Genomic DNA, 13,333 nt, shown 5'->3' on the forward strand with positions numbered 1-13,333 from the left:
AAGTTATGAGAGTTGTCCCCTTTCTTCCCTGCTTAAGGAAAACTAACTCAAAGATTAGTAAATTAATCTTCTGGCATATTATACAGAATTCTAATGACAAAAATTTCAAATCTAGGTGCTGATCCCAAGAATTCCACATAGCAAATTCTTCTACAGTACTACTTTGGGGGGAAATACTTATTTTTTCCATTTATTATTCATTATTTAATTTTTTCAATAAGCATTTAAATGCCTTAGAGTACTAAACACCTTGTTAGGCATGGATTATAAATATAATAGTGAATAAAAGTAAGTCCCTGCTATAAATAAAGGGAGCTATATAGTCTAACAGCAGAGTTACATGTTAATAAATAATCACAGAAGTAAATACATTATAATGATATGTTAACTAGAGTAGAATAGAAATATACTGCATTTTTAAACAGTTTAAATATGGAAAATCTTACCACATTGTAAACCAACTATATTTCAATAAAAAAAGAAATCAAAAGGGGAGGTCAGAAAAAAAATGGAAAATCTTGATTAAAAAAATAAACCTTATATAAATATGAGAAATCAGAAACTTTGAGATCTAATTGTTTGCTGGATTGACAATTTCAGCTAGGAAAACGCTCTGCTTAGAAAATGCTGTCACTGAATCATACAGGCTACAAATACGAGTGTTCAACAGATAACAGCTGATTCCTCCCCAACTCCCAAAATATGTTTGGGTGGCTAGTTGTGAGAACCATTTTCTCTAGAACAGAAACACTTGTTTAAAAAGGTTTTAAACACTATCATTTAAATTTAAAAGTATATATTACTTGTATGATCACATTTGATCATATTTAAAATTTGTTTTTCTTTTCTTCCCAAAGAAATTCACACACAAAAACACCCTCATTATTTTAGTGCCTGATAACATGCCAAAAAGGCTTTTCTTTTCTTGATGACCTGTGTGCTTAATGATATTTCAATTTCAATATGATTGAGATTACATATCTCAGTATGTTACGGGGTTGAGTTGATAAGCATTTAAGAAACACAATTTGTTAAGGAATGCTTTTGTTAATCAAAAGGAAAAAAAAAAACTAAGAAAACTTACCACAGCTAGATTATTTCCAATGCATTTCAGAAATAAAAATTTTTCAGCAACAGCATCTTCACCAAGGAACTCACCGAGACGCTCCCTCAGGGCTTGTAAAGTAAGGTGAGGAGATATTCTGAAATATCATGACATTGTCTTATAATGTAAAATGAAATAAGTTTCAGCTATACTAAAGATTCAATAACTTTATTCATCTCTCTCAAACCTAAGAGATTAATTTAATGTATCACAGATAGCTTAATATATTGTGTTTCTACATTGCTTGGTATTTTGCAGGCCTGAAGGCCTATAAATATTTTTTTAAATAAATGATTAAAAGTCTGCTTTTTAAGTTATGTCAATGAACACTGTTTATATATGTCCATTTTGTACTAAAAGGGAAAATGCTTGTCTACTTTTCTTATCCACCTTCCAACTTTTTGTTAAAATAAAACTCTGCAATGGAATTTATATACTTTTATACAGATATTAAAGAATGATTTAGTAACAGGTATTTATTTTGGAAGTTTGCTAGGATTAACTAGTGCTTAACATTTTCTTTGCTGATCAAATGTTGTCAGACTCCACATCTTTGCTCACTGGGGATACTTCATTCTTCAACACCTAAACTTTAATATGTTCTCGTTCTGAGTCCTGGTTTTTCAAGGATCTTATGGGAAACATTTTATAATTAATTGATTCAATTAACAAAGATATACTGAGTCCCTGTATGTGTCAGGCATTGTAAGGGCTGGGAATAAGGCAATCAACAAAACAACCACCTCTGTCCTTATAGACCTTACAACCTAATGGTAGGAGTGAAAAATTAACAAAATAAGTAAGAAAAAATTTAATTCATAAGACATTGCTAAGTACTACAGAGAAAAATAAAGCAGGGAAGGGAGAGTATCTGCAATTTAAAATACAGTGATCAGAGGTGAAAAAGTATGTGACAATAAGTATATGTATGTTCCTACATAACTGAAAAATTGTGCTGTACACTGGAAATTGACACAACATTGTAAACTGACTATAACTCAATAAAATAAAATTTTTTAAAAATACAGTGATCAGAGAAGACCAAACAAAAAGTAATATTGGAGCAAAGACCTGAAGGAGATGAGCTAGCATATGTAAAGGCAGAGAGAGCATTTTAGACAATAGGAACAGCAAGTACGAGGATTCTGAGGTAAGACCATCTCTGATGTGTTCCAGAACAGAAAGGAGGTTATTGTGCTTAAAGAAACTGATGGGGAAGATTAGGAAGACTGAGGTGTGCTCAAGAGAATAACAACAAGCAGTTAAATCACATAGTGTCATGTGTGGTTCTGTGAATGTGAAAAAGAAAAAAATATATATATAAATACATAAAATTTCTATTTTTAAATAGTTCAGTGAAAAAGTAATTGTGAATATACTGGTTTTACCACTATTCCCAGCTCTTCAACAGGTTTCTAATTTCAGGTAATTTCTTTCAATTCTCTTTGTGTACAACCAAAGTAATACACAAGTTACAGTCTGTTTTCTAGGTGGCAGTACTATGGCTAAGTGACATCTGTTCCTACAGTACTTTTTAACTGTTACATAGTACTATTTATTGATAGTATCCATTAAGTCAGGGACTGGATCCATCACATGAACAAGATATTTTTCACTTATAATTTTTGAATTTCCAGAAAACACTTTTCTCTGCAGAAAAAAGATTGTTTTTTCCGGCACATAGTAACATGACTACAAGATACTTGCCTTATAAATCCAGCTGAAATGAATTTGTTAACAACTTCTTTTGAAATAGTATTTAACTTATAGTTCCACGATCCTTCAGGAACATAAAAAACACGAAGTTCCACCAACTGAATAAATTGAGAAGAATGTCAGTCAAAATATTTTTAAAACAAAAAAATCAATTGATGTCCTTTAGAATTTTAAGTTTAATAAACATAATTGAAATAAACATGGAATACATGTATCCTTCTGAACAAACACAAAAACCAAAATGAAGAGCCAAAAATTTGTTAAGTTGGCTACTTGGCACTTGGAGCACATTTTCCCTTGGATACAATGTCATAGATGTGGTTCAAGATTTCCTTAACATCCCTGATATACAGTGTTATTTCTGTGGTTTGCAGTAAGAATACCAGATTGCCAAGATCAGCTTTCTTAATACCAACCTCTCCCCTCCCCTGATCCCTACCCACTCAGTTCCATTGGTGTGACCTTGTAGAATCCTTATCCTTTATATATTGTCTCCCTAACATAGCTATGATGATTGCCAGTACTCAGCACCTACAAAAGTGTGAATACTTGGGTTTGGGGAATATTTTTGTTTCCCAGAATTCTAGGAAGAACCTATTCCTGACCAGTGATGAGGAAAGGAATGGTTGTTTTCACACAGGGCATGTCTGTAAGTTTAGCTTGTCTGTGCTTATATGTACTGTCTTCTATTCTATTCGTGTTTTATGATATTAATTAGAATTCTTCTATTTAGAAGAATAGATTACTACAGCAAAGACAGAACAATTACAGCAAATCAAGTCTTATCTTTTAGTCTAATGAAGTTTGCCATTCATGTATATTAAAAGTCAAAGAATTTAAATGATTACATTCTATAATGTTAAATATCTGAGAAAAAGTTTCAAAATTTGAAGTAAATTTGACCCTATCTTAATACTAGTAATTTTATAAGAGAGAAAAATGGCTCTTGAACTGAATATTTTGCTCGACTTGTTTTTATAGATGAAGTAAATTACTTATACTTTCGATTAACCAGAAGTTTAAGATGTTTGTACAGCTAGGATAGTGAAGTTTGCTATATGCTGTATTTTGAACATCAGAGCACTTAAAAGATTATTCTCTAGCTATACCATACTAACAGCTAAAACCATACTATACATTAATATTATAATATTTAATATCTATATTATTAAATATTTGCAAAACTTTCAGAAATCTGAAGTAAATATGACCTTACCCTTTATATAAATGTATTAGTATTTTATAGGAGAAAAAATATTTCTTGAACTACACATTTTACTTTGTTTTTATAAGCCAAGTAATTACTTCAATATTTTTATAACAATTCATGAACTATAATTCAAAGTGTTTGTATAGATTTTAATTCCATAATTGAATAAGGAGGCAATACAAAGAAAATATAGTTAGTGAGACATTTCTTGGCCTTTGAAACATTTTGTGATGCAAATTAATTTATGGTGAATTTGGATTTATTCATCCATTCAACAAATATTTACTGAGTGCCTGTATGTGCCAGCATTGCTCTAGGCAGTATGAACATGTAGTGAATAAAAGGAAGATCCTTGCCTGCAGGCAGGTTGCATTCTAATGAGAGGTCAGGAAAAGGAGAGGGGTGAGACAAGTGAGGCTCTCAACTCCTGTGCAAAATTTAAAGGAACACCAAAACCTCAGTAATCAACATAAATAATATTTTTAAAAACCTATTCAATTAAAAAATTCATGATGAACAAAATATCACAAATTTAAAGACAGACTAGTACTACTGGAACCTGATTAAAAGGGAAAAATATGAACTGCAATATACACGTTTCTTAAAAAATACATTTTTAATGGTTAACTTTTTCTAGAACAACAAAGTAGTCGAAAATATTGAAAAATTTTAAAGTCTATATTAAAACTCACAACATTACTTTAAGGTTAAACATTCTATTTATGTCAAAACCCAAATTTATTATAATTTTACTTTCTTGGCTTTAATGGAGGCAAACTCATCAAATTAATATTTTCATTCAAAGTATTAACCATTTAAAAATATATTAAAATGTATATAGAGGGGCATATATTTTGTCTTTTTCCTTGGTCTCTAAAATGGCTAAACATAGCACTATTGGATTCCTGTTTCTATTTAAAATGATTATCTTGTTCATTGTGGGGTTTTGCATTAATTTTTTACTTAAAAATCTTCTATTAAAATATTTATCTTAATTACTTAATTTTTTGGTGCCTCTTTAAATTTTGCATCCAAGGCAAGTGACTCATTTGCCTCAGATTAGTCCCAGCCCTGTGAGGGACACAGACAATAAACGGTAACTATAAAGCACTGGTAAGTTGTATGGTACTTTAGAATGTGGGAGGTACTGGGGGAAAAAGAATAAGTAGACCAGGGTGAGGAAAATAAGGAAGACATAGGAGGGAGTAGGTTTTAGTTTTAAATAGAATAATCTGAGCACACATCTAAGAAAATTAACGATTCCTTAATGTCAACTATTATCTAGTCCATATTCAAATCTCCCCAATTGTCCATTGTACTCAGACTGTTTTTTCAATCTAGAATCCAATTAAGGATAATACAGTGCATTTGGTTGTCACGTCTTTTTTTTAAAATTGAAATACAGTTGATTTACATATTGTGTCAATTTGGGGTGTACAGCACAGTGATTCAGTTATTTTTTTCAGATTATATTCTATTATAGGTTATTAAAAGATATTGAATATAACTCCTTGTGCTATACAGTAAATCCTCGTTGCTTATCTATTTTATGTTCAATAGTTTGTAGCTGTTAATTTCATACTCCTCATTTGTCCCTCTTTCTCTCCCTCTCCCCTTTATCAAATTTTTTAAAACCTTAATTTGGAAGAATTTTCCAGACCTACTTTTTTTCTCTTAATGGCCTTGACTTTTTAAAGAGACTGGGCTAATTGTCTTATAGAATGTTCTGCTTTCTGAATTTACCTTATTAACTCCTAAGGTGTCATTTAACTTATTTCTCCAATCCTTCCATCTCTTGTAAACAGTTAACTGTTTGGCCCTCAGTTGACACAAGTTAATCATCTGGGATAAGAATACTTATAAATGGTGCCCTGTATTACATATTACTTCACATCTGGATATACATAATGCTCTACTTCCAAATCTTGCTATACTTAACAACTATTAAAGGGATCATAGAACAGGCTATAAGGGGTAAGAAAATGGAAACTGTTAAAAAGTTATTTGAATAATTAAAGTATTAGATGACAGTGGTTCAGACCAAAAGTTAGCAGAAGTGATGGAAAGTGGTCAGATTTTGTATATAATTTGAAGCAAGAGTGAATCCATTAGAAGCGAAGTTTGAGTAAGCAGTCAAGTATGGCCTCAGATACTGAAAGCATGAATTTGCCATCAACTGAGATGGGTAGTCATGGTTAGTGCAGGTTTGGATGAGGGGGAAGAACCGTAATTCACTTTCAGACATGCTAAGTTTGAGCTGTCTATTGGTCATCCAAGGGGAGATTTCAAGCAGGCAGTTGAAAACATCAGTCTAAAGTTTGGGAAGGAAGATTGGGATGGAAGTATAAATTTGAGAATACTTACCATAAACGTGCTGTTTAAAGCTAGTAGACTGGATGAGATCACAATGAGAGCAGATAAGCAAGAGAACAAAGAGATGACCACAGAAATTCTCCACTATTAAGGGATCAGGAAGAAGAAAAAGACCTAGCAAAGGAGACTGAGAATGAGTAACAAGGAATGTAGAAGGAAAACCATGATAATGTGTATGCTAAAAGCCAAGTGAAGGAATTGTATCCAGGAAGAGAGAGTGAGCAACGGTGTCAACTGTTGTACATAGACAGAGCAAGCATGTGTGGGATAAGAATTAGACAACAGATTTAGTAATGTAGAGGTGAATTTAACAAGAGCAATTTTGGTGGAGCAGTAGAGTGAACGCTTGATGGAGTTGATTTAAAGCGAAAGGGGGAAGAAAGTATTGGGGGGTTTGAGAAGGTCTGAAACAGTTATCTCTAATAATGGAAGAATGAATGAGTGAGTGGGAGATAGTCTGACTGCCTATCAGCAAAAGGTCCACTTGAGATTCATGGTCATTAATTTAAAGTGAGAATAGTCCTTACGCTGGTATGTTTTTCTCCAGCCACGTTCTACTGTACGTCTAGGTGTAGAATAGGTGAAAGAATCAGATTAACCAGGGTTCTTGTTTTGACAAGGAGTACAGCGAAATGAGAGAAGGCAAGGAGTCAAAAGTATGTGCAAGAGAGTGATCAAGACTGCCCTATGGTATTTAAGCCAGCTGTGGAAGGCATTCCGAGCTGAGGAATTAAAAAAAAGTGATAGGATCAATGTACTGGAGGTCCCAATGTAATCAGGGTACTTAGAAATAAATGAGCTAGATACAAGAGCTATAATCAAATAATGAGATACATGAAGTTTGGTTCACAGTGGAGTTAATACCTAACACTTTACATAACCCATATTTTTGCTTTATCAAAACCTTTCTAAAACAATGATTAGCAGGATTTTTCTTACATTTTAGTATAAAAAGATTTTCTTACCTCTGATGAGGAAGGTCGACTTGGATTGAGGGACATATTTACCAATGTCTGAACGGGGTAATCAGTTGTAATTCTGCAGGATTTTTAAAATCTTTCTTCATCTAAGTAGTAGTTAATAAAAGCTGTAACAGATTTTTGACTTGTTTAAGATAGCATTCCACTCATTTCTGGTCTTTGATTTGTTCAAAAAGTAAAAAGAAAAACACAAAAGACTTTACAAATAGACTCAAAATGAAAACTTAGATATGCACACAATCTTATTATAGTAATTCAAAAAGACATATTACTAGTAAATAGGGCTGGTCATCACAATGAACATACATCCTATACAACTAAGTGGTGGTAAATTATATTAAAATAGACTTGTGACCAGAACTCTTTTTTGTTATTCTAAATAATTCACTTTCTCTTGGTCAAAAATAAAGGTTAAATATCTATAGTATTTTACATAAAGTAGAAATATACTTTCAGAAGTGGAAAGACTAAACTTATACAAATGGCTGATGAATGATGAAAATTGTTTTACCATTTGAATTTCTTCCTGGGCTTGGATACCTCAATAATAATAAATGTGAACAATTATTCTAGGTGAAAATTCCAGTCTTTAAGTATATCAGGGTATGTTTGTGTATATTTGTGGTTTTCCTCAGAAAGTTTTATGGAAGTTTACAAGAATACACGATAAAATTTAAAGTATATAAATATATAATAATAGTTGAAAAATAAAGTAGCTGAATTATTACACAAAAACAGAATTTTCAAAGTGGCACAATCCTTAAGGATACATTATCACATTAACAGCAGAGCAGAAGCTTTTTCAAGATTTCAAAGCATTTTTCTACTTTGCTTTATATTAAAATAGTGATTTAAATCTGACAAACCTTAAAATTCCTGTGATCTGGTACTGATTACATCTCTATGAAATCTTACCAGAGTCCACTAATTGATCTCATGGTATCAAAATTAAAAGATTATATCTTGGGACATATGATATTTCAAATCAAATTATTTTCACAAATTACTTCCTATATAAATGTTTTACAATAATTAAAACAAAATGCAATCAGTCATTTTAAACATCTCAAACATTACTTTAAATACATTAGTACTTTAAGAAAACATTAAGATCTTTTCATTTCTGTATCTATCCACAGGTTCTTTCTGACACTGTACTAATAATATTAGTCTCTATTATGAACCTGAACAAAGCACAACTCAAACATACATGGTAACTTCCTTATTAGATAAGAATTAATGTTAATAATCTATATAGCATATGGGCATTCATTAACTAGTATGCCAACTGGGAGACAAGAACTTTTGATTTCTGTGGCTGCATTAAAAACTTCATATTTTGGGCGATGGGCATAGGCTCAGCGGTAGAGCATGTGCTTAGCATGCGTGAGGTCTTGGGTTCAATCCCCGGTACCCCTCTCAAAAATAAAGTAAAAAATAAAATAATAAAAATAAAATAATCACCAATTTAAAAAAGCTTGTTATTTTAATTCTGAACAAATTTTTAATTAAGCAAACTCAAGACAGATCAGTCAAGACCTGCTTTACTATTATCCTAAGGTAAACTGTCCCATTGTACTACCCCTTCTAAAGGAACAGCAAAGAAGCCATGTTTTGAGTGACAATTCCTTTTGTCATTTCTGACTGAGTCAATACTAAAGACCAAATCTTGGCCAGCCAGAGACAAATAAAATGACCTGTCATGAAAAAAATGAGCCCTTAGGAATTAGAATTGGGAGAAGAATTCAAGGTTTAAGTATGTAGTTGGTAGATATTGAAGCAAAAAGAATGCAGAAAGGGAAGTCATGAAGCAGTGTCATGGCCATGAGGCAAGCCCATGTTATGAGAGTTACCATTTGTAAACAAAGGTGGAAAAAGAGATAAAGACTAGAGAGGATGACTAAGTAGACTGGTAGTGAGAAGTAAATGAAGGAGATTCATAGGTGATTCATGTTTACAGATAAGCATTAGAGAGAAGAGTCAACATTTTTTGCTGCCGAGGTCCCTAACCTTGCATGGACTCCCAGTTTGGCCTTTCGGGGCAACGGTTCCTGTTTTTTGGATTTGTATGGAATAACTATCTCCACTACTCCACCACTGCTCTGTGTTGATCTTCACAATAATCTCTTCATTGTGTGAGGTAACTAGAGTAAATCTTTGCTGTCAAAACCAAAAAGGGCTTCATTAGTCTTTTTAGGCATGCATAGAATCTGTAGTTGATCCTAACCAAATCACATTTTGAGTATTAATTCCTAATATATAATCTTTGGGATTTTCAAATTCTTTGCCTATTATTAATTGGCTAATGAAAAAATAATGGTAATTCAAACAAACAAAAAAAGACTGACAGCTCAATAGCCAAAGATAAAGTGACTCTAGGGTTCTGGTTCAGTCTTTCATTCACTGCATACTTTTGCTTTATGACCTCCCTGCCACTTTGCAGGGAATGGAAAATTGGCTTTATCTTGCATACTAAACCCCAGCAACTGGTACTGGCTGCATAAAAGTGAGTTACTGAAAGGATTCCAAGGCCACATCAGCCCTCAGTAGGCAAGAGTATATAGTCAACTATGGGTTTGGGAGGGAGTAACTGCTGGTAGATAATATCACCTATCTGCCATCTCTGATCTAATCTCTAAAGGGAATTAGCTATCATGCTTTCTCTGCACTTTTTAAAAATGATTTTGGGAGTCAATAGCAGAGCTGAAAATCAAACTTAAGAATTTCTAATACTGTTCAGCGCCTAGAAATGAGGATTATGGTAATTCGTATTTCCTGTTTTATTTGATAATGAGGCATACAAAGACATGCTCAGTGGACTTTAGAAAAACCCTAAATAATACTAAAATTGGAAACCTAAAATGGGCTATGTTTAATCATACCAATATAGTAGAATCTTATACAAAGGAAATGGATTGGGAAGCAGAGAAGCAGGTTTCTAGTCCTGTGTAACCTGTAAGACCATTCATTCACTCTAAGCCTGTTTTAGTCTGTAAATTGAGTGGCTTGGACTCTAAGATTCCTTGTAGCTCTAAAGTTCTTTTTGATATAATTCCTGATTCTTAAATCACCAAGGCATGACGTCTATATGATCAGGATAAATTCAGGTTAAATATGTGTCTTAAGAATTCTGTCTAGTTCATGGTTAACTTGTAAATAAGGTTCCCTAATTCATTGAAAGTAATGAATTAAGAAAGTTTTTAATAAATAGATTAAATTGAGGGCACTCCAGAACTCCTAGCCATTTTATAGTCCTTCCAATAGAGGAATGAAGTTTGCTTTCCGTACAGGCCCTAGCGTAGACAAACGGCATAGCTGTCTTGGTTTGGGATATTCTTATTAGTATATATGGGGGCATTTTAGGGTGGGGAAGGTCTCCCAGAAAGTAACAGAATAATATGAAATTAGAATCTATGTTTGAAAAGGAATTATAGAATATGTTTTCTTTTCATACATCCCTTCAAGGTCTTTTGAGAAAGTCTAGTGTTCATAATCATAAAACAATAACAGGACATTTTTTAAAAAGCCTCTGTTCTGTTCAAAAGTTATTTCTAAGTTTTCAGAGAGACAGAGATACCTTCTTGTCCAGCATTAAACCTGATTTAGGATAAACATTACAATAATGTTTCTCTTGGTAAATGGTATTTGAATGTCTGGTTACAGAGTATCTCAAAGTTTATATTCCAAAAATAGAAAAAGAGTAAAATGATTGAGGTTCAAATATATTTAAACACAAGAAACAAAACCCTATCTCAGTCTTCCTGATTTTAAGTACTAGTCAACATGATGTCATTAACATGGGGTGAAAGCATAGCATGGGTTTCTAAGAAGAGGTGGAAGGAATACATTCCCTGCCCCCCCCCATCGTCTTTCCTTTTGAAGGGATAGTTTTTGAAAGCACATGTCCAGTGATGAAAGAAACACTAGTCTTTTAATTCTCCACATACCTTCTGGGAAACTTTCAAGATGGGACAAAGCACAGAGATAAAATAGCTTCTATCATTTTCCTGGACCAGAATCATAACTACTGAAATGAAAGGTAAACAGGAAGGTAACAGATGTACAGCACAGGGAACTATATTCTATAATCTATAATGAAAATATATATATATATGTATAACTGAATCACTGTGCTGTATACTAGAAACTAACACAACATTGTAAATCAACGATACTTCAGTAAAAAAAGGGGAAAACTAGAAAAGGTAATAAGAAAAAAATGGAAATTTTAAAATTAAAGGGTATTTAATAATATCTCTACACATGCATAGATGTTGAGTTAAAAATACACATAGAACTATATTCAGTATCTTGTAATAACCTTTAATGAAAAAATATTAAAACGAATATATGTATATATATACATGACTGGGACATCATGCTGTACACCAGAAAGCGACATATTGTAACTGACTATACTTAAATTAAAAAAAATAGTCTTATGACACTTTTACTAGATAAGTCTTTGTATTGTTTCTTATAAACAAGTTTCCTTATAGTTCCATATCCAACTATGATATCTAATTGTTACTCCAGTATATGAGCAGCTCCATGGAAACAAATACATTACCTACATATAATGGGATAAAAATCAGGAGATATAAGTTTTATTCTTGTCTCTGCCACAAACCACCTACATTACAGTGGGCAAGTCACCCATCCTTTCCAAACCTCAATTTGCTTGGTGACTATTAAGAGTAGTGTAAACAAATTCTTTGTGAAAGAAGTCAGAATTGAGTCTCATCTTTAAAAAGAGATTCAGCTTTTAGTTAAACTATAAAGCAAGGCACTTAAAATTTAAAGTATTTTATTCATTCAAATACTGAATTTAGATCTAGTGAACTAAAGAACGGAGGGTACTAATCAAATAAGATGAAGATCCTAGGTAAATTTAAATTGCCTGTGCTCTGCTGACAAACAGAAAATGACAGATTTCTTGGTTGTGTTTTCTGGCCATACATTGTTATAAGGAATGTCTTGGTATCAAATCGTTTTTACAACAGGGCCTGTCTTTAACCATCTGAAATGTGACTTCCATGTCTGTAAGGTTGATAAGGCCTTTGAAATGTTTTAAATCATTGTGGAAACTCAAAGAAAATGGCTTGTTTATGAGATATAAGTAATGCATTAACTGTACTTATTGTTAATCACTTCAGATGCAACTGACCTTAAAATGAATGCAATGCTTTTTTTCCTTCTTTCCTATCCTGGACTAAATCCTTTATCAGACACTGTTAAAATTAAGATAATATCCTAGTTTGAGATGGCAGTCCAAACTCTGTGGTCTATGCAGTAATTAAAAAAATAAAGCAAAACCAAAAACCTTTTTCTTTTCAGAATGTTTAAGCTAAAACAATATAGGCTTTGCTTATTCCTCAACACGCCTCACAGATAGGGGATTGGACTACATACACATTCCCTGAAACCCCTCCTAGCACCAACATTTCACAGTTCTTACCTTAGAGTTTAGAGGCATATTCTATAACTACTGTAAAATGGAACATTCTTTGAGTAAAGCTATTTATGTTTAATTGTACAAATCTGTAAAGTATGAGTATGATTAGTCAAAAGGAACCAAAGGTGAAATAATTTGAAATACTACTGGGGAAGAGGGAGAAGTAACATTTACTGCAGTACTTGTCATATTCTTTACATATATAATCTTATTTCACTCTCAAAAACAACTCTGGGAAGCAAGCTTTGTTATTTCATTTTAAAATGAAGAAAGAGAGGCTCAGCAAAGTTTAAGTAGCTTGCCCAGGGACAGCAAGGTGAGTGATAGAGCCAGATTTCAAACCTTGGTTATAGGCCCAGTCATTACATTCATTGTACGACTTAACTAAAATACCAAAGTAAGTGTACACTTTTGTGAAAAGATTTAAACTGTTTTGTAAGTTAGATTTTGTTAGCATAGGGCACATTATATATGAATTTTTCTCATGATACAAA

General features: G+C 32.6%; 1 protein-coding gene across 1 annotated transcript in view; it reads right to left on the reverse strand.

Moving 5' to 3' along the window:
• SPATA1 (spermatogenesis associated 1) overlaps positions 1-7,540 on the reverse strand; it is a 35,142-nt gene extending 27,602 nt beyond the window's left edge. Inside the window, exons 1-3 of the mRNA XM_064493392.1 lie at positions 7,370-7,540; positions 2,813-2,919; positions 1,085-1,202 (exon numbers count right to left, since the gene is read on the reverse strand). Coding sequence (XP_064349462.1) covers positions 1,085-1,202; positions 2,813-2,919; positions 7,370-7,405 — 261 coding nt within the window. The 5' untranslated portion in view covers positions 7,406-7,540. The remainder of the gene's footprint in view (positions 1-1,084; positions 1,203-2,812; positions 2,920-7,369) is intronic.
• Between the last annotated feature and the right edge of the window lie 5,793 nt (positions 7,541-13,333).

The sequence above is a fragment of the Camelus dromedarius genome, chromosome 14 (assembly GCF_036321535.1).
Source record: "Camelus dromedarius isolate mCamDro1 chromosome 14, mCamDro1.pat, whole genome shotgun sequence".
In the NCBI taxonomy this organism is placed as follows: domain Eukaryota; kingdom Metazoa; phylum Chordata; class Mammalia; order Artiodactyla; family Camelidae; genus Camelus; species Camelus dromedarius.